This window comes from Leptonotus elevatus, chromosome 12, assembly GCF_054856555.1.
Source record: "Leptonotus elevatus isolate MCC_2025b chromosome 12, RoL_Lele_1.0, whole genome shotgun sequence".
Classification (NCBI taxonomy): Eukaryota; Metazoa; Chordata; class Actinopteri; order Syngnathiformes; family Syngnathidae; genus Leptonotus; species Leptonotus elevatus.
Genome location: NC_141250.1, coordinates 10,422,421 through 10,444,357, shown reverse-complemented (window position 1 = coordinate 10,444,357; position 21,937 = coordinate 10,422,421). Strand labels below are relative to the sequence as shown.

At 40.4% G+C, this 21,937-nt stretch overlaps 2 protein-coding genes across 6 annotated transcripts; one reads left to right on the top strand and one right to left on the bottom strand.

Annotated features, from left to right (window-relative positions):
• The first annotated feature begins 67 nt into the window (after nt 1-67).
• Nucleotides 68-6,306, top strand: gabpa (GA binding protein transcription factor subunit alpha). Of its 2 annotated transcripts, none has more exons than XM_086090475.1 (10): nt 68-227; nt 2,405-2,503; nt 2,592-2,736; nt 2,842-2,926; nt 3,007-3,231; nt 3,312-3,506; nt 3,868-3,924; nt 4,010-4,132; nt 4,773-4,965; nt 5,172-6,306. In XM_086090475.1, exons 2-10 carry the CDS (start codon nt 2,427-2,429, stop codon nt 5,389-5,391), a joined length of 1,320 nt encoding a protein of 439 aa, XP_085946601.1. In that variant the 5' UTR covers nt 68-227; nt 2,405-2,426; the 3' UTR covers nt 5,392-6,306. The 2 variants fall into 2 exon arrangements, with proteins under 2 accessions (XP_085946601.1, XP_085946600.1); XM_086090474.1 differs by having other exon boundaries at nt 2,589-2,736.
• Nucleotides 6,302-21,790, bottom strand: LOC147164521 (amyloid-beta A4 protein-like). 4 transcript variants are annotated; one of them, XM_086090470.1, is made up of 18 exons: nt 21,536-21,790; nt 18,444-18,611; nt 18,234-18,363; nt 18,044-18,156; nt 17,735-17,925; nt 16,940-17,172; nt 16,665-16,832; nt 14,031-14,164; nt 13,878-13,952; nt 12,768-12,926; nt 12,539-12,667; nt 12,125-12,224; nt 10,793-10,860; nt 10,518-10,674; nt 10,374-10,427; nt 9,113-9,204; nt 8,849-8,995; nt 6,302-8,200 (listed from the first exon to the last, which is right to left on the bottom strand). In XM_086090470.1, the coding sequence occupies exons 1-18, from the start codon at nt 21,593-21,595 to the stop codon at nt 8,099-8,101; spliced, it is 2,280 nt and encodes a 759-aa protein (XP_085946596.1). In that variant the 5' UTR covers nt 21,596-21,790; the 3' UTR covers nt 6,302-8,098. The 4 variants fall into 4 exon arrangements, with proteins under 4 accessions (XP_085946596.1, XP_085946597.1, XP_085946598.1 ...); XM_086090471.1 differs by having other exon boundaries at nt 10,536-10,674; nt 21,536-21,789; XM_086090472.1 differs by lacking the exon at nt 16,665-16,832 and having other exon boundaries at nt 21,536-21,789.
• Between the last annotated feature and the right edge of the window lie 147 nt (nt 21,791-21,937).

Sequence of the window (21,937 nt, the reverse complement as noted above, 5' to 3'; positions counted from 1 at the left end):
TACAATTTTGGGCAACCAACTTGAAAAATGTGCATCTGTTTTCCCCACAAGTTTAGAGTAACTTCAGTCATGCCAGTTAGTCCCCGCCCTCCTCGCGCTTGTGTGTGTAGTGTTGTTGTAGTAGTAGTTAACCAAAAAAGTTCGCCTCGGCCGAGAGAATAGTCAAGTCTACCACCTCGAATCGATCACATTTCGTCATTTTAATCCCAAGGCTCCACGTCTAAGAGGTATGATTGTTTCTGAAAACACTAGAGTTGCTCCTAAACAAAGTGTACTAAAGTCTATTTTGCTAGCTCGGCTCATGCTCGGTTTCTTCCCGCTATTTTGTCGCTAGCTTAGCGAGCTAGCTGTCGTTAGCCTAGCGTGGAGGCCGCCTGCCTTACTGTCCCGAAAGGGAAAGTCCCACTGTGTATAACGAATGTCGAACAAGCTGTAGTAGCAGCTTGGATGTATACAAGATGGTAAAATGCTCAACGACTTTTCCAGACGGAAGTTAGCAGTGTCGCTAGCGGTGTTAGCCAAGCCAGCATGCTCCAAACAGTGCGTAATACACGTCCACAAACGATAAAGGGCGTCGTTCGACCCCCCATCGACGCCTTCTATCCGCCGCTAGCGTTGAACGGAGCATAACATAAAAGATTATATCTAGATTTTAATTATCTCCGTGGACTAAAGTGATGTCGCTGTAAAACGCGTGTGCTGCCCAGACGGCTGCTCTCGGAAGTCTATCAACGCCGTAAACCCTTTGCCAGGATTTCCGGCTCCTTTCCATTTGCCCTATGCTGTTTTGTTTCCGTTTATTCTATTTCCGTTTCTCAAACTTTTCCCCATTCATAGTCCAAGTGCTACTTAATGCTTATATTTTTGATAAGTACAAAGTCCCGCGTGCGTTTCGGGAAATCGACAATTCTTGCGCTTACGGTGGACCCGCGGTTGTGTAACGAGGGCTGCCTCGCCCCACGCCAAGTCCGACGCCGCCGCTTTGGAAATGTGTTGCTAACTTTTGTTCACTTTCGGTGTCACCAACTAACTCACTCGGCCTGACGTTTAGTTCGTAGCTTATTCATCTTCACCCTCGCAACGTAACGCGTACGTGTACATTTTGAGAGGCGCATCTTATGTGCGATGATGGCCTAGCGTTTGGCCTTAAGACGACAAAGCCTCGCCCTCGAGTGTGCTAACGTTAGCCGTTAGCAGTTGACGGTCCCAGGCGGCACAGTACTGGGGCATACGAGAGGCTGACTGGGCCAACTCCCACAATGCATACTTTACTTTTTCAACCATTTGTAACCTTCCCACCATACTATGACTACTTAAACCACTTGCACCTACTTTTAAAAACACATTATGAATAGTACTTCCTGATTCATAACCGTCATAAAACACATTCAAGATATTTCAAATCTTATGGTCAAAGAGGATGTGAGAGGTGTGGACCATTATCATCCTATAGATATAGCTTGCCCATCCATGAGGACCGTTTTCATACACGATTAATAACAGTAAAGAGTCAGACACACTTTGTTTTGTTTTCTAATTAAGCCTTTTTTATGCTGTCTTGGTTTTTATATCTGTAAATTCCTCCAATGCTGAAACAGCCATACTTCAAAGTCATAAAAAAAATAAAATTGTATTGATGATTTCAGCTTTAGGCCACAATAATAAAGATAAAGTAATTTCATGGCTGTGATCAACAAGATTTCTAAAATTTGTCTGGGATAGCGACTTGGAACGAACATATTGACAGACTGAGCAGATGTTGGTAGCGCACTGAAATACAGTACACTTCTTGCGAAATGGCAAGAATTGCACAATTTACATGTGTTGGCCCTCAAACTCTGCTGAGCCTGATACACATACATAAATCATCCTAACTACTAATTAAACTATCTGCACTCTTGTGTTTCTACATTTATAATAACGGTAACGACATGCAATTGTTTTGACACTTTCATATCTTGCATACCTCAGAAATAACACCATAAATTGTGCTGCTATTGTGAGAATGCAACATGGCTGCCACATCCTGGCACTTCAGTTCACAGATCCTTCTGGTGTATTGCAACAACATAATGTATCAATGGTAAAAGACCGAGTGACATAGAAGGACCATTTGTAAAATAATTTAAAAGGGAACTCTCATGACAGTAGTGAGATGCATTTTAGTTAGTTTTCATGGAAAAGGCATATTAAGCAATAGGAGAAAAATCCTATATGTCTCAAACACATTTGCTTGTTCCTTTCACACAGCTCAAAATAACATAAAAGAAAGACACAAAAATTAAAGTATTTAAATGAGCTGTGGGTGAAATCTAAAGCAGCAACCCACGCTGATATCAAGTACAAATGTCAATGCAAAAGCATGTTTTTGAAATAAATCCCTTTAACATCCCCTTTGCTGCAGCTTGCCACTCTTTTACGCGACAATGTCCAAGGGTGGAGCAGACGAGATGATAGAGATCGAAATTGATGAACGGGAAAAACAAGCATGCTTGGAGGAGGGGTGAGGCTGCTTGAATTTATTTTCCATCATGTCTAGCCCTTGTCGTCACTTCACTTCAGGAGAATAACCAGTCTTGTCTTGCCAGCAGCATGGAGGAACAGACCATCATGGCGACAGATCTGATCCAGCAAGACATCGACATCAACGAGCCGGTCGGCAATTTGAAGAAGCTGTTGGAGCCTCGTCTCCAAATCTCACTGGATTCGTATGAAATATGCTTGCAGGACATTCAGGTGACGTCACATTCATTTCAGACTGGTTTATTTGGAAGCCATATCGCCCGGGGACGAGCTTCTGCTGTACGTACTGTGACGCCAGTTGGCATCTCTTCTACGCAGTTGCACCCAGATCACAGCCTGTTTGATCAGGGCGTCAAAACAGACGGCACGGTGCAGCTCAGCCTGCAGGTCCTCACCAAACCAGGTAAGGATTGGGCCGCAGCCCTTAAAGCCTCGCAGTACCGAAAGGCAAACTCGGCGTTGTACTTTTGCGGCGAAATCCAGGCGAAGAGAAGCTGAACATCTTGGAGATCGTGAAGCCCGTCGAAACGGTGGAGGTGGTGATCGACCCGGACGCGGCTGGGGAGGAGGGTTCAATTGTGGAGGAGGGGCATCTCATCGCCGTGGACCGAACCGGCCTGTCGGACGAGACCTCAGAGCAGGTGACGCGCTGGGCCGCCGCGTTGGAGGGCTACCGCAAGGAGCAAGTCCGACTCGGCATACCGTACGGTGAGGAATGAGAGCACATTTTTGGTGTTGTGACAAGCCTGCTATGATTTTCACCTTTTTTTCCTTCTTTTCTTTTTTAGACCCCATTCTGTGGACGGCCGACCAATCGATCCACTGGGCTGTGTGGGTGATGAAAGAATTCAACATTGACGAAATGGAAATAGGGAGCATTCACATCCCCGGTCGAAACCTCTGCGCATTCAGCCAAGAAGAGTTCCTCCAGAAAGTGCCCAACGGCGAGATCCTCTGGAGCCACCTCGAACTCCTCCGCAAATGTACGTCATTTTCAATGATTTTGTTGCAAACAAAGACATTAAAGTTGCAATATGGAACGTTTTTTCCCCAAAATAACTTTACAATAAGCTTTTTATTTGACCATTTATGAGTGAAATGCCTTCTAACTAGTAGATTAACACCATAGCTGTTCACAATGGGTACTCCTGCAAGCCTCTGGCCAATAGTTTTCAGACTGGATTCGGGTTAGAATTTCTCACGCCCTGTCTGCGGATAAGACGTAATGTGCGTGGTGTGTATATAAAGAACGATATGTGCAGTTTCATTTTTCGTCAGCAGGTGGCAGTACCGATTCTAAATGGAATATTCTACTTCAGTAGCTTTAATGTTTTTGAATTTCAGACGTTTTGGCAAGCCAGGACCAGTCCGGGGGGGACGCCACAGTCACAATTGATCAACGTAAGGCAAGACTTTGTATAACCAGACAGCGAGAATATTCCACTCCCGCTTTGTTCTGACCAGCGTACAATGTTGTCGGTGACAGCTGTGCAGATTATCCCGGCACAAGTCAGCACGCCCACGGCCATCAAAGTGTTGAAGCAGAACCGTGGACCCCGAGCGCCCCGAATTTCGGGAGAGGAGCGCAGTTCTCCCGGCAACCGCACAGGTAGGTCAAACCCGCACAGGCAGAATTTAACTCAGTCAAGACTTAACGTGTATTTGTAAAAACAAAAAATATTATTAATATTAATTGATAAAGCATATTTAAATATCTGGGAGCTGAAATTTCACCCAGATTCTCCAACCATGTTGAAATTCAAAGCGCCTCCAACCATAATTTTCTTATTATTGTCATTAATATATGTGCGAGCCAAATATTTATAGTGCGAAAGGAGTATTTGTACAAAATTTGGACCCATTGACTCGCATTATAAATCATAATTTTGCATGCTTTTTGATCATTTCGATCATCATTTGATAATTTCCCATGATTACCCAATTTATCCCCTCAGTGGGACCTCAATTTAAAGACAAAAAAAAAGTGTGTTGAGTCTTAAAAGCCAGGATCCACCAAGTGGCGCTAGAGAGCTACTTATCGTTTTTGCTAAATAATATGATAATGACTTGGCTAACTATCGCACAAGGAGTGTCTACATTTTTGGACAAAATACCTCATTTGCGGTAAAAGTGTTTGTTTGTTTTTTCAAGCAAAGAAAGTCTTGCTGAATTGTCCAAATGTAAAATGGAGTTAGTTGCTGTTAAAAAAAAATAATCTAAGGAGTACTGAGCTATTTCTTTGCTGGCAGGCAACAACGGGCAAATCCAGCTGTGGCAGTTCCTGCTGGAGCTTCTGACAGACAAAGACGCCAGGGACTGCATCTCCTGGGTGGGCGAGGAGGGCGAGTTCAAGCTCAACCAGCCCGAGCTGGTGGCGCAAAGGTGGGGCCAGCGCAAGAACAAGCCCACAATGAACTACGAGAAACTCAGCAGAGCCCTCAGGTACGCTTGGACGTCAATACTGCGTGTGTACCAAACAGGAAGTCGCAATAGTATATGGCAGGTCGGTAAAGTCATATCGAGTGTTTTTAAGTGTACAAACGTGCGATATTGTATGCGCTCCTGTCCTGGTGTCGGCCGAAGAATTTTGTGAAACTATCCTACAAAAAGTACCGGGCGCCATCTTTACTCGGTGCTCCTTCTTGCAGGTATTACTACGACGGCGACATGATCAGCAAGGTGCAGGGCAAGCGCTTTGTGTACAAGTTCGTGTGCGACCTGCGGACCCTGATCGGCTACAGCGCCGCCGAGCTCAACAACCTGGTGGCCGAGTGCGAGCAGAAGAAGATGTCACGGGTGCAGGTGCACGGCATCGGGCAGCCCATCACCACAGTCACGTTGGCCACCACGCTCGACAAGGACAGCTGAAGGAGGAGAAGGGGGGAGGCCTTAACTCACAAACTCTCCTAATGAAATTTGCTGACTTCTGCGGCGTGGACGAACTTAATTTCAGCATATTTTTTTTCTCCAAAACCACCAGACGAGTGCGCAAGAGGGCGCCAATGAGACTTGGCAACAAGAAAACGCTTTGAATGTGACTGAGATGTCTTCCTTGTCTGTAGCGGACCATTCTATGTGTGTGCGTGTGTATACCGTATACACGCAGATGCCGTATTTTTCGCTCTGGAGTGCAAGTCACACTGGTCCAAAATGCATCAAGAAGAAAACACAGAAGTCTCTCCGAGATATAAATCGCATTATTTGGGAGAAAGGCATCCATTCAGTAGAGCTCAGACTGGCACCCCAAATTCCCGTTTCCGTGGCAACACGTATGTGAAGTATGTTGTTAGTTTGCTGTCATCTCTCATGGCAACAAACGGATGGTTTCCCCGGCTAGCTCGCTAGTTTAGCATGTGGCATCTATCACAAGGATTGACTAATCAAGTTGGTCTTTAACCACAATATTATGTGGGAATCATTCCAGGTAAGGTCAGCCATTTTAAACTAAAAAGAAAAACGTTTCCTTATTTGGCAACTCGTTCGCTAAGGTCAAAACGATAAGCCGACGGGGATTTTGTGTGCCAGTCCGAGCTCTAATTTTAATATCCAAGTCGCACCCGAGTATAAGGTGCAGGACCAGCCTAACTATGAAAAAAGTGTGACTTACAGCCTAAAAATAAGATATACACACACATGCGTGCTTAATGTTTTTGATAGCCGTGTATTTTCATATTTTTCCTTTTATAGAAGACCCTTTTTGTATTTTTATTTTAGTGTATGTTCCCTGCAATTTTGGGCCCCATCTTTTGTCCATAAGGGGAAATAAAATGGCAAACAATTTTTCTCAGAGGTTTTTATTCATTCATTTGCTTCTACTGTACCACTTTGCGAACAGCAGATATGAAGCCCGCTTATTCCATTCATGAAAATATGATGCATCATGGGAGATGACTAACAGTTAGCACTTCTGCCTCACAGTTCTGAGCTTCCTCCCATTCATTGACAACTGTAAATTGTTATTTGTGAATGTGATGGGTTGTGTGTTTTGGAGAGCGCTCCAATTGGCTGTCAACCAAGTGCAAGGGTGGTCACAGAAAGCAGAGACGAGCAATGGTGTATATATATATATATATGTACATTCAAATTTTTATTCATGGTATGGTGGCAGTAGAAACTGTTAAGCAAATGGTTCATGAAACTACAAAACACGTACTTATTTTTTTTAACATTCACCTGAACAAGAGCTTCAATCCACATGTCCGTGTTAGGGTATGATATGTTTATGTTGGGGAGGGGTAACTTGAGGGCACAAGATGTGGATCATGTGACGACTCTAGACCTATCACGCGACGGACAAGACACACCCCGTAGCAATGAAGAAACAAATGGCAAGCTGGAATGAAGAGGTGACATTTAAAAGAAAAAAAGGGGGGGGGGGATCTTTATATCCCAAATACTAATCTGTGACTATTAAAGCTGGCGGTGCGGTGGGGGAGCTGTTTTCCCCCCAAACATCCAATTTACAATCAACAAAGGAATGATTCAACAGGAATGATTTGGATATTTACCTCCAGTTCCACTTTAGTGATAACAATCATGCTCATTGACTTCCGAGCTATTCTAATTGCAAAGCCATTTTCACATTGGACGTGCTGAAAATACTTCATGTGACAGTCATGGAGAGGGAGTGTCGTGTATTTACTGATACTGAAAGATTTCTTCTGCTCGTATTAAACTCAGCAGTCAGTCCTTTTTTTTTTCTCTCTTCGCCATCACTCGTATCCTTCACACAAAAAAAGGTCAAGACAAAGCAAAACGCACGGCTCATCGTTTTCATGCCCGTTGCACTTTGTTCCGCTCGGGAGGTTCCACTGCACTTGCTGATAATCAGACGCTCCCCCAAATGACAAAGACAGAGTGCATAAAACGCAAACAGTAACACAATCATCTTCCTTTCGGATACTATTACACTTCATATATTACATATAGTAAGTATTTGAGTTTTTTTTTTTAATACGTCTTTTTTTTCCTTTTTTTTTGCCCATGCAGCTAACACAACAGTGAAGCATGGAAATGAGCTTAAAAAAATGTTTAAAGCATTCTGAATATCTTTTTTTTTCTTCTTCATATCGCACGAGAAGACACCAGAAATGTACAATCCTGCTAAAATATCTAAAAGTCGGACCCAGTCGGCCATGCACTACACGGACGTACGGCTAATCTCCTTCATTTGTTACACACCAAAATCAAAAGATTTCTTCTTCCGATGTTTCAAACAAAACCTGAAATGTTTCGAGCTGGATGGTTTAAATAGCTGGGTAGCACAGTGCTGCGATGATAATAATAATAATATTCATATATATGTGTATATTGTATAGCTATAGTCAGTCGACAAGTTCGTTGAGTACAAACACTGCAAAGGGTGTCGTGTGATTGGCTTAAATGTGCAGGTGACACACGGTACCCTTTGTCTCACTCCGTTAATGTTACTTTGTGCAATTGAGGGAGTTCACGAGGCTTTGTTCCACGTCTGCTTCCTTGGCCCCGAACCCCCAAAAATTATAAATGCCTTTAAAATGAGCACAATCTGGGTTTTTTCAAAGGTCAAATGGGAGCAGAGTGGAACAGCACCTCTTTAGTTGTGGATTTGCTCAAAGAACTTGTAGGTTGGATTCTCGTAGCCGTTCTGCTGCATCTTGGCCAGGTGGCGCTCCTCAGGCGTCACTGCTGCATCCACCTAAACACCGAAACAACAAGTCTTCAAGACACACTTGACAGTTTCATTTGATATATTTGGCTCTTTTTTTCTTTTCTTTTTTTAACTCATTCACTGCCATTGACAGCTATAGACTTTTAAAAATTCATTTGAACTATTTTTATTAGATTACCATTTTTGTTAACAAGAGTATGAAAACCTAGAATTTTTTTTGTACATTTAGAACAGATATAAAATTTGTGATTAATCGTGAGTTAACTAATGAAGTCATGCGATTAATTACAATTACAAATTTTAATCGCCTGATGCCCCTAATTTTTAATAATCTTTTCTTTAAAAAAAAAACATTGTTTAATTTTTAATATTCTTTTCTTTTTTTTAAAGAAAATATTATATATATAATTTTTTTTTAACCCGCGTTTTTTGTTAAATTTTTAATAATCATTAATTTTATATCTGTTCTAATGCAATAAAAAATTCTAGGTTTTCATACTCTTGTTAACAAAAGCGGGAACAAATATTAAACTAATAGAAATAGTTCAATTGAATTTTTGACGTCTATAGCCGTCAATGGCAGTGAATGAGTTAATTCAAACTTAGTAAGAACAGTGTCGAACGAGCCACAAAAATCCTTAGATTTTCTGCTAATACAGATGATCGGGCCTTTACCTCGATGACGCCATGATGGATGGAAGTGTATTGCTTCTTCCTCAGCATCACGAGTGTGATGACGATGACCGTCGCTATGACGACGCCTCCCACCATCAGCCCGATGATGGCGCCTTTGTTGGAGCCCACGTCCTCGGCAAAAAAGACCTGTCATTGAAAAAAACGTCAAGTAGAGTCCGCCCCCGGGATGCGAAAAGAAAACATTTTAGAACCCGAAGCGCCGAACAATCCAGAACAACTCCAAATCGAGGTGATGTTTATTACCAGTTTTTGATGATGGACTTCATAACCAGCACTTTGCCGCTCCTCGGTCTCCATACGCACTTGGGGCATTTCTTCTGGCTTCAGGGCAGACACTTGAAGGGAAAAAAGACAAATATTTTAAAAACATACATGACAAATGAGTCGGGGCCTTTGCAAAAGATGATAATACGGCGACAGGTGTTCCTAATATTTGACCTTAATGTAACTGAGCAAAACAAATATACTTGATTTGAGTTACTACATTCACATCATTTTCAGTACATTAGAATATTGCAGAAAAGTTCACTTATTTCAGTAGCTCAATTCAAAAAGTGAAACTCATACAGATACAATTTTGTTTAAACACATTTCAAAGGCCAATTACTACCTTTTTTTTTTAAATTAAGATAATAATTTTGTAATTAACTCATTCACTGCCATTGACGGCTATAGACGTCAAAAATTCATTTAAACTATTTCTATTAGTTTAACATTTTCCCACTTTTATTAACAAGAGCATGAAAACCTAGAAAAAAATATTGTACATTTAGAACAGATACAAAATTTGTAATTGAAGTCATGCGATTAATTAAAACAAATTTTTTAATTGCGATTTAAAAAAAAGAAAAGATTATTAAAAATTCAGGCAATTACATTTTTAATCCTAATTAATCGCATGACTTCACTAGTTAACTCACGATTATTATCTGTTCTAAATTTACAATAAAAAAAAATAGGTTTTCATACTCTTGTAAGCAAAAGTAGAAACAAATGTTAAACTAATAGAAATAGTTCAAATGAATTTTTGACGTATATAACCGTCAATGGCAGTGAATGAGTTAATTGAGCTGGTAATGTCTGGATTTTTGCCATATTTGACTATGTACACAAATGATATTGAATTCCCTGCGGAACTTTTACAACCAAGAACTTATTTTACCCAGAACTCAAAGATCCTGGGCTTGTTGGTGGAAAAGCAGCTTTTTAAGGTCTAAAATGTAAGTTTTCCGAATTTTAGACTTTTTAATACTTTTTTAGACCCCGCGGGAACCCTGATGTAGTGAATCTGTATAATGTAAGTATCTGTAAAAAGAAAAAAGAAAAGAAAAAAGTTGTACTTCTTGTATTAAACTACTTAAAATAAATACTTTATTGACATGCAACTATGGCATGAAATCGAAAAACTTGCAAGTCAACCAATTGCCTGTCAATCAATCAAAAGTGAGCATTATTATCTTTATAAAGGATGTAATGTCTGCAGCCTGTCACTATACGCACATACCAGGCCGTGTGGGTAGTCCTCGATCTGGAAGTGGGCGGGCATCAACAGGCTCAACTGAAGGAATGCAAAAATATTTCTCAAATCTTGGTTGCTTTTGTGTACACTTGTCATCGGATGGTACCTAAAGTTGTTAAATGTATGTACGTTGAGCATGCGGGTTACCGTGGTTCTCAGTGTTGGGTTGGTTGAAGCTCTCGGGGTGGATGAAGCCCAGCCCGTCGAGGCCGGGGTCCATCGGAGCCGAGCTGTACGCCTGGTCGGGCATGAGGGCGTCGTTGCCGTAGCTCACCCGGCCGTCCACCTGTTAACAGACACGGGCGACCTGTTAAAGACTGTGCACCCGTGCTGAGTCAGATAGCGGCGAGATCCCGGATTTATTCAGCATGTTTTGGTGAGCGCAAGGGTACGACCCGACTCACCCTGTTGTCATTCTGCAGGGACGACAATTGCTGAGAAAGCTCGGACTGAACTCGCTGAACGATGACGGCTAGCGGAACAAAAAACACAAACAAATGGCTTGATATTAATCAGAATGCCGTGTCTAACATATTATTGTAAATAATTTTTGGGAGGGTTTGACTTTTCCGCTTTCAAAAGATGCACAAAATAAACACAAAAAAAACATGATATTGCTGTATAGACCAGTTTTTTAAAATATAATTATTATTAATTTTTTTTATGGGGGAAAAAATGTCTAAATTTTTTTCTCCTGTTTTTTTTTCTTCAGATTTGGGATTTCATAAAAAAACTGTATATTCTAAAAAATTGAACAAAAAAATATTAGGAAAAACAGGGAGAAAATATTCAGATAATCTGGGAAAAAAATATCAGAAAAACAGGAAAAAAATATTTCCAAAAAATTTTGAAAAAAACTACCAAAAAAACCCTAAAAATTATTCAGGAATATTGCACATAAAACAAAGAAAAATCATTTGAAAAACAGAAATTACAAAAACTTTATTTGAAAAAATGTGCCCAAAATTTTTCTACGTGAAGTACACTTATTTGTAATCATTTGGAAATGTAAATATTTGAATAATTTTATATTATATTATTATATTGGCATTTATTTATAATTGTGTAAAATCATTAACATAATCAGTGTCTTCATATAAATAAATGTCATTAATTATTAATAATAACTAGGCCTGTCACTAATGAGTCTTTTTAGAATGGATTATCCTATTGATTAGTCGGGTAGTTGCCCCCGCTCCCGTTTTCGAGGCAGGAATTTTTGTGTCAACCAATTTTTGTGGTCAAATTAGCCAATTTTTTTCCCCCAGTCATAATAATAATGTTATCAAACTGGTAGCCATTCAGAATGATCAGCAACCAAGAAGTAGCCCTTGGTGACCCCAAGTGATTAAATACATTTTGCACTGGTATTGAATAATGCAAAATCAATTTTCAACCAATGACTTGATTAATTGATGAACATTTAAAGTATCCTAAACAATGCAGAAATCCCATCTGTCCAACAAACACACACGTGGACAAATTTTTTGGTATCCGTCTGTTCATGAATGAAAAACAAACAACGGTCACTGAAATCTCTTGAAACTTACAAAAGTAACAATAGATTAAAATTGATTAAAAACAAAATGAGCTGTTAACTGTCATTCAACAGAATTATTAAAATAATAATAATAATAGTAATAATAATAATAATAATAATAATAACAATAATAATTAATAATAATAATGGAAGTGTAGACTGCTGCCACTTGTATTTAAGGCTAACTGTGACTTACAGACTTGGCTGTGGATGTCGGTGGCCACGTTGGGCACCATGTAGAGCAAACCCAGCGACTGGTTCATCCTTTCGTCGATCACGCGCAGGTGGGTCAAAACCTGCACGGAGGAGACAAAAAGAGCTTACCATTCATAACATTGAAATTTCCTATTTATTTATTTTTTTGTCTTGTCTGATGTTCATGCTCTGTTTAAAAAAAAAAACCTAAGTTATTCAAAGTTACTCAGTAGTTCCTTTACTGAGTACTTGAGTCATTATTTGGAGGACTAATGTCTACTTTCATTAATTTCAACCATTTTGTTTAAAGTAACAGTATTCTCATTTGAGTCCAATTTTTGTCCAAACTACTCTAACCCACCTCTTGATTGTTTTTAGATGCTCTTTGGTCATTTACATTTATCAGGTGGCGTACCTGAGGCCGAATCTGCGCCGCCTTCTTCGGGTCGACGGATCGGACGTGCTCGAAATGTTTGACCGTGTGCTGGAGGTCCTTCTGCTCGGCCCGCAAGTATTTCTTCAGCAGAGTCAGCACCTGGCGAGGCTAGTAAAAGCAAATTGTGGCAAACATTACGCCGACGGATGCATTTTGAAATGACTTAATAACTTCATTAGCAGTATGTGCATGTGTTCATATTGTGTACCCGCGGAGGGTTGGCCTGCATTGCGCTCAGGTAGTTTTCCAGGGCCATGCGTCGGCGGCTGTTGAGCAGAGCCTCTACGCGGGCCATGTGGGTTTCCACCAGCTGCTGTCGCTCTCCGGCCGCCTCCTGCTCCAGGGCCTCCACTTTCTCCTGGAAGTGCTGCCAGTGCACACACACGCGAGGTAACATCGTTCTCAGAATTTCGCAAAGAGAGAGGCACAGAAAAAATAATAATATTTCACTTCCTTTAGGTAATCGCTAAGTGTCCCAACATAGCCATATGCTATATTCACAGGAAGTCAACCATTTTGAATATATTTGAAATTTTGCGCCTTTTATAGAGGTCACATTTTAACAAACTTCATTCTCAGAATTTTGCAAGAGAGCGGCACAGAAAAAAAATCTATCTATCTGATCCTCTTCAAAAAAAAATCTTCATCTAATCATGTTCCAGATGAAAAGCTATTGAAAGCTTTTTTAGTTCGTCACACGCTGTTGCCGTGGCGAAGAACTGTTTGCAAAGAAAAATGATGCTGTTTTTGAGGGTCTAAACCTAGATGTAAACTCATGAAACTTTTTAGATGTTTATTGTGCAGTTTCTTAAAAATGGCTCAGTAGTGCCCCCCCCCTCTGTACATTTTTAACAAAGAACCCCTGGTAGAAAGTTTAACTGATTATACTAAAAACACAGAATTGTCCAACATAAAACATCTCAAATAAAGCAATGTGGCTCCAACATATATCTATAAAAAATTGGAAGGCATATGTAACAGTCCAAGAACTACAAAAAAACGTTTGTAGCCATAAGCTAACCCTAGCAGAATGTCCGCCATTTTGACTTTATTTTGGAATTTGGCGCCATTTTGTTTTTATAGAGGTCATATTTTAACAAACTCTTCCCACAGAATTCATCCGATTGACTTCAAACTTTGGGTGTTCCATCTAAAGACGTTTTAAGATGAAAAGTTATTGAAAGCTTTATATTTTGTCACACGATGCGCCGGTTGCAAACATTTGTATTTTAGAGGGACAGCCTCAATTTGAGTCGGGAAAATCCCTGCTAACGTATCAAAATGGCTCTCACGTCCCCGCACTGTGTTGCACGTTTACCTGAATGACAGCTTTCTTGTCAGCACGCGGGAGGTTCTTGGCCTTCCTCTCTGCCTCCTCCCATTCCTTCATCACCTGAGGATCAATATCCATCTATCATTCCGTGTACACGCATCGCACGGCAGGCCGCAGTCGAAGCATCACGTCACACACCTGGGACAGCTTTTCCCTGTGCCTGGCCTCCAGGCTTTCCTTCGCCCTCTGGAAGTCGCCGTGCTCATTGTCGTCGCCGGGGGACTCGAGGTATTGGTCCACGGCGTCCGGGGGGCTGGGTGCCATGGTGGGCACTAGGAGGACGAAGAAGGACAATAAAAGCAAAGATTAAATATAGAACGACATGCAAGCTGTGAGGAAAAAGAGTAAGACTGATCCGCATGCCTCTAGAACACTTGCAGTACATTTAAAACAAGCACTGTTAAAACAAAAACAAACACCATATTTCCTCAGTGGCTGGAGGTTTTTTACTTAGTTTTTTAAATTAAGCATTCTTTTTACAAAGTGGATATTTTGCCGTGAATCGCATGAAAACTACAAGTACAAATTCCACGCCATATAATGTGTACTAGCTCGTGGTATACTGGTGAAGGAAATCAGCACATAAAGTTGCGGGACGACCTGGTCCCTATCCCCGAAACACTGTTGTCTGTTGATTGGTTGACTGAAAATGGTCACTTCCGTGTTTCTTTCTTGTTAATTTTCTACTCTGTTACATATGATAGACATTAACATACTTGAACAGCCTCAATAGAACTCACTTTAACCACACTTATTAAAAAAAAAAAAAAGTGCTTGCATGTTCTCCAAATGAGAAACAAAGCATGCTTACGTCAAGCTGTTTGTCACTCCCAACCGAGGTTTACTGTAAAACTGACACTTGAAATAAAAGATAATTTAACATAGCATAATTAAACACAAAAACATTCAACAGAACTACCTAATTTCATCTAACAAAAGTCTGATAGCGTAATAACATTTTTCTGATAGCTTAATGCTAACTTTATTTATTTTACATATTTAATTGAAAACTTAAGGCGATGTTTTAAAGTCTGGTAGTTAAATGCTAACGTTTTTCTGATAGCTTATTGTATTTTTTGCTTTTTTTATTTATTACATATTTCATTGTAAAACATCAGGTGCTGTCAGTCTGATATGACAGCTTAATGCAAACTTTTTTCCTGATAGCTTAATGATAACTTTAAAAAAACATATTTCATTGTAAAATTTCAGGTGCTGTTTTAAAGTCTGATAGCTTAATGCTAACGTTGTTCCTGATAGTTTAATTGTTCTTTTTTTTTTTTTTACATATTTCATTATAAAACTTCACGTGCTGTTTGTAAGTTTGTTATCTTAATTCTACGTTTACAGTTTTTTTTTAATAACATAATGCTAACTTTTTTTCAAAACATATTTTATTGTAAAACTTCAGGTGCTGTCTGTCTGATACGACAGCTTAATGCTAACGTTTTTCCTGATAGCTTAATGATAACTTTAAAATAATATATTTTAATTGTAAAATTTCAGGTGCTGTTTTAAAGTCTGATAGCTTAATGATAACGTTTTTCTGATAGTTTAATTCTTTTTTTCCCCTTTTTTTTTTTTTACATATTTCATTATAAAACTGAATGTGCTGTTTTAAAGTCTGTTAGCTTAATGCTACGTTTCTGTTTTTTTTGTGATAACATAATGCTAACTCCTTCTTTTTTTTACACATATTTCATTGTAAAACTTATTATGCTGTCTGTCTAATAGCTTAATGCTAACTATTTTTGTAAAACTTCAGGCGCTGTGTTAAAGTCTAATGGTGTAATGCTATTTGTTTTTTTTTACATATTTCATTGGTTTTTAACAGCTTACCAATGGCACAACATTATTTTTCTTTTCTTTTTTACAAAAAAGAAAAAGCGATACATCTATTCAAGATGAGGCGTTCATTTCTTTTCCTAAATGAGTCACGGTGTCTATTAGAAAAGGCCACTATTCAAGGAAATACGGTAGCAAGTTAGACACAAAGTTGTACACACAGCGGCATATAAGAAAACACGTTATCGTGGAATGAAGGGACATGAGTGTCCCAGTGCAAAATGTGTTTATGTTGGATGTGGGAGCTTGGAGATAAGACGAGAAGTGCCGAGTCATGATGAAGACAGAGGCTGCTTCACTAACATCCCACTAAAACTATCCCCACCCCCCACCCCCACAAACAAACAGGTGCACAGTCAGCGGTTCAGACGTGACATGAAATGAGTCAATGCACTGCTGCAGCAAGACATGCAAACACGTGCAGCAGTATGTTCCAGCCTTTAAGCGCCTGCTGGTTCACATGCTGGGGTTAAGTATCAGTTAGTGTGACTGAGCGCTTAGAAGACAATACGACAAATGAGATGAGCACCCGCGTGATCTGCAGGTGATTATCAGATTAGCGCCAGCCACTGTTGTACAAAAAGGGAGCTACGCTGGTCACGGGTGGCGTTTTTTAATCTGATTCTTCGATTAATCAAAAAAAAAAAATAGACAGATGAATCGATTACTGAAATAATTGTGAGTAGGAGCCTTAAAATCGATCTATTATCGTTCGTCAGATTCTTTAAAAAAGGCCAATATGCTGAATATCGGTGCTGATAATCGGCCTATCCTTAAAAAGTCAGTCTTCTACTGTATAATATTGTTAAAAATGGTCAAGACTGAAAGGAAAATGTGAGTACTAAAAAGCGAGAGAATCAGAGCAGTCAGGCTTCGGAGAGTTGACGACAGCCCCGCTTTCGGCGTCTTTTCCGCCCTGCGACTTACACGAGCTGCTGCAGACAGCGAGGCAGTATTCCTCGGAATCAAAGTTATTCCTGTTGCCCCCGCAGCCCCCAAACAGGAAGGGGGCGCAGCGGGCCTTTTCAGGAATGAAGTACCAGCGCTCCAGCATGTCGTGGCACGAGCCTGAATCGGCGCGTGCCCAACAAGCAGCTGAGGCGCGTACGTGACACAGAAACAAAAAGTAAATAAAACAAATGGAGAAAATAAGAATCATAAATGAACAAATATTTGAATAAAAACAAAAATAACGTTGTTACCTCGGACAACCTCCTCAATGGATTCTGTGGTGGTGGTGGTTGTCATGGCAACGTTGGCGTTACGCTCATCGCTATCCCGCTCGCTGGTCATGTCGTCGTCGTCGTCGTCTTCCTCCTCCTCCTCCTCCTCTGCAATTTCTTCGTCATCATTCTGGTCAAAAGTGTCAGGCTCTTCATCATCATCCTCCTCCTCCTCAGCGGCGGCCGGCTCCGTGTCCGTCTGCTGCGCCATGCTGGGGAGGAACATTGCAAAGATATTTTGCCCATTGCACAGATGCACGTTGATGTTTACAAAGTCTCTTTACAATTTAACCCCTTCAGGCCCACAAATGGTCCCAGCCGACATGACATATTTGCGTGTCTAAACCAATAAAACACATTCATTTGGATGTCAACACTTCATGGTTCATGGTTCATGATTGGATCTTTACTAACCAATCACAATTGCAAGTTGATTTGCATGACGTTCACGAACTTAAAAATGCTGCATATACGTTTGATAAGTTTACAACATGTTACAGCCATATTGTAAATGAGGTCACCTCCCCAAAAATGTTCCATGTTGTTCTTATGTGGGAAAAGAGTCAAAATCAGCAAAAAAAAGATAAATAAATTTTGCCCAGCAGAAAAAATGCATGTCTGAAGGGGCTACGAACTGATAACAATTCAACCATTTCAATTCCATTATCAATACTCCTTATTGATCTGATTTCTTATCGATTCTCATTGCGTGAATAAATAATTTGTCAAATTGTAAAGCGACTTTCTGGACACACTAAGAAGAAAGATGGATACCTGTTATCGTTGTTCTCAGGCTCAGCTCCGCCCCACCACACGTCCGACTCTTCGCCCTCCAGCGCCGCGCTATCGGACTCCTGCTCGGCTTCGATTGGGCAGCACACAAACTCCACCCCTCGGTAAAGGTCAATGCCGCACGGCATCAGCAGCCCGTAGTCATGGAGATTGGTGGCGCGGTCTCCGCAAGACTGGAACGAAACAGAACGACTGTCGGTATTTGGTATGTTTACATTTTCGGAACCTGTGATTGGATTTTTTTTTATTTTTATCTGAATCAAAAGACATCGAGCTCAAAGAGTGACTCACCTCTTTGGCCACAGAATGCCAGTGCAGATGACTCTCACACTCGTCCATATACTCCTTGTGCAAGAACTTACACTTGTCAGGAACCAGCAAGGCATCGCTCACAAACTCCCCAACTGAAAACATTTTTTTTTTTTTTGTGGTAGGCTTATCACACTCATTTGCATACATCTGCAGCGTTCAGGGGGCGTACCCAAGCAGCGATAGGGCACCACGATGTGATTGTGACTGCGGCACTGCTTGCGGCCTTTTTTGCACCAATTTTGGATGCTAATGGGCTGGTTGGCCTCCACGACGTTTGTGATCTGAAGTTCGGGATACACCTGGAAAAAAACATCCCATTTTTACAACATTTACTGCCTTGGTATGTGCCTACCGACTTTCCGCCGCGCGCTTCTTCTACCTCTTGGCAGTAATTCAGGATGCCCTCCTTGGTGCCGATGCATGTCTTGGAGCCGGAAGGGTCCGGCTCCCAGCTGCCACTCTGCACGTTGATGTGCACGTTGAGCTTGCCGCAGAACATGGCCACCTGCGGCTCAGTCAGCAAAGCCACAGAGTCGTCAGAAGGTACCTGGGTAAACAAAGTGGAATTCAGCGTCGTATGTCATGGATTTGGCATCTGCACTACGAAAGATGGGGATTAAAATGTAAGGATGAAGACAAAATTACCCCGGAAAAATGTGCATTTAAGTCAGAACTATAAGCTTCAGCTATAATATTGTAGAGATACTCAATTTGATCCCTTTAAGCCCTCAAAGCATCAAGCTAAGCATTAGTCAAAGGGCAGAATATGTCACATTTGTTGTGTTCCGATCTCCTATGTATATACGTATATTAGGGCTGTCAGCCGATTCAAACTTTTCATCGTAATGCATGATTTCAACAATTAACTTGCGATTCGTCACAAATTAATCGCACATTTTACATCTGTTCTAAATCTACAATAATTATTTAAACATTTTCAATACACCTGTTAACATAAAATTGGGAAAAAAATATGTTAACTTAATACAAATAGGATTCTATCTTTTAGTTCAGTGATGCAGTACTAATTTTACAGTAATTCATTAAGTTAGTTAACAGTTACAATCAAAAGAAGTGTGAAACATTGAATCATAGATTTGTGTTGAGGTAATTTTCTGACACTAGGTGGCATTAGTGTTTCATGTTGGACGTTGGTGACAAGAAGATTGTTTTGTTCAAATTCAGAGCAATTGCTATTTGGTACATGAAGCAACTCATGGACCATTTAGGTCATTGTAAATTACAACTAGTCACCAGTGCCTACAAATACATTTATTTTTGATAAATTGTGATATACTGACTCCTTGGCACAATGTTTTATAAACAACAATTGTATTTAAATTTCTAAGTTTCTGAATTTGAAGCTCCCTTTCCTGTTTTAGGTCAGAAGGGACCAGCAGTTTCCTTTTTGATGAGGGGGCACAATAGCAGGAAACTTCTGGATGTGACAGAGAAAAAAAAATAGGAAGCTACACAATCTATTATTACTGTATATACCTGCGAAACAAAACTGGCGTCTGTGCTCGGCAAGAAAAAAATAAATTTTAATTTGGGTGTTTGTTTGAAGAAGCAAATGGAGCATCCAGACAGGCAATAGTTTTCCTATGACGTCACGTGCATACATGTTAGGGGGGATGCAACAGTCTGAATATTAACTAACACTAACATGGCAGACAAATAATGATAAAAACTATGCAGTTATTTTTTGAGAACATGCACATTTGAATGAACTGTCTGGAAGAAGCAAAAGACTGGAAGATGTGATAAAAGCCAAAAGATATCACTGAAAATTATATTTTTCCTCATTACATCACAAAAGACCATAACAAATAAATCGACCTTTGGCTGTATGAAGACAATTTAAAAAATCTGTATCATAATTCTGTTTGGGGGGGGCATCAGTCAAAATCAAAGCGGACGTCACTTGTCACACACATCCTCAAACATGGCTGTGCTTTGTTTCGCGTATACTCGCTGCTAATATAACTTGGATTTTGCTTGAATCTAAGCATAAAGTCTGATAACTGTGTGAAATTCTCATCTCACATCACTTCAAAGAGCATTTGTGCTCCTCTTTCTCATCAACGAAAGCCCGGACCTCCTTTAAGCCAAATGCCAGTAAGAGGCTATGTATTTTTTTTAATCAGTATTTGTTTTACACATAATTTGATAGGAAATCATTTTGAGGGGCCACTTTGGAGCCAAAAGTGGCTCTTTAAATAGGAAGCTGGGCTGAAAGAAGTGGCTCTTGAAAAAGAGTTTTAATTCCCATTAATAGTTCAGTAATATTGCTGTTGTGATCAGGTCTACACTCCACAGATTCAATGACTTTGTCCTTTGACCTTCACTGATTAGAGGTATAACTATTAATTGAGTACATCAACAACTAATTGAGTATCAATAGGGGTGTTCTGCAATATGGCCTTTTGATGGTCTAAAATGGTTTTAAAAGGTAAACAATCGATTATACTGATACTAGTTAATAATGCATTGTATTTAAGCACAGCAGACTTTATGAATGCGAGTGTGTTAATAGCACTTTTAAAGATAAAGATAAAGACATTAAACATGTCACATTATAATATAACATCTTAATAATAACATATGTAAAAATGAATAAATAAAATAAAAGTGTCTCAAATTTGTGTATATGGCAGTGTAGTGTTCGTGTTTTCAAGAAGACCGCGGTGGTAGTGTTGATTCCCTGAGTCGAAGTCAAGCAGCCGCAAACGGAAGGCGCCATCTTGCTTGTGTCATAACTGCACAGCGTTCGAGTTGGCTTAATGGCTTCCGACAGGGAATTGAAATTGTGCCAATAAATACGTGGTATTACCAGACTTAGTCATTAGCACAAATAAAGACTTTCTTGTGTTTTTTTCAGGTGTCGCTTGTGGCCTTTGTCTGGCGCAACAATTAGCCACAAATGCTAACAATCGTTAGCTTCATAAACGTAATTTTCTACGCAAAGATAGCTGGCCATTTAAAACCAAGAACACACTGGAGAGCAAACATGCACCCAACATGCGACTTTATTCCACGTGATGTTACATTATAATAAAGAAATGTGCGTTTTTAATAAACTATTTCAACGGAGTTAGGCTTTGGGCCTTGTTAGCAGTGCAATTTTAGCGGATGCTAATCTATGCGGAAAATCAGTGTGCTCAACAACAGCGCAGATTGCGCATCTTTCTCTACACGCTACGTTAATAGTCATGGGAGAAACGTGTTAGTGGGTTAAATGTTTCAAGAGTCTCGTTAAAAATACATACAGAAGTAATGTTGATGTGGTCAATGTATAATATAGGACCGTGATTTCTCTCACGTCTTATTTATTTCGACATGCGAATGTTACCGCGACCTGCGGACCTGCGGGACAGAAAAAGATCCGTGACACTCGGCCACGGGCTGGTGGGGATGATGACTGTGGTGGTGGTGGTGTGGTAGTGGGCTTCCTCCGTTTCTACTACTCACCTCGGATGAGAGCGTCAAGGTCGCCGCAAGTAAGAGCACAAACGCCGTATGTCCCCCCATACCGTCCTTCCTGTATCCAGTAAAAGCAAAACGTTCTCTTGGCGATGTCGCCGATTGTTAGCGGCTTTTTATTAGAATAAATCGCGCGTTTGGCTTGACACGGACGTGGCGGATAAAGCGATCACTGATCCCGGTGATCCCTCCTCCCTGTTTTCCTTTCTCTGTGGTGACGGATGGAGGCTGGATGTGTTTGGATGGGGGCGGGTGAGCCGGGAGGATGGAGGATGGAGTCTGCGGCTTAAATTATAGCTACAGTAGAATATTTAACCAGTGGTTGGAAGTAAACTATAAATACCTTTTTAGTGTATGGAAATAGATGTTTAGGTATCTGTACTATCTTAG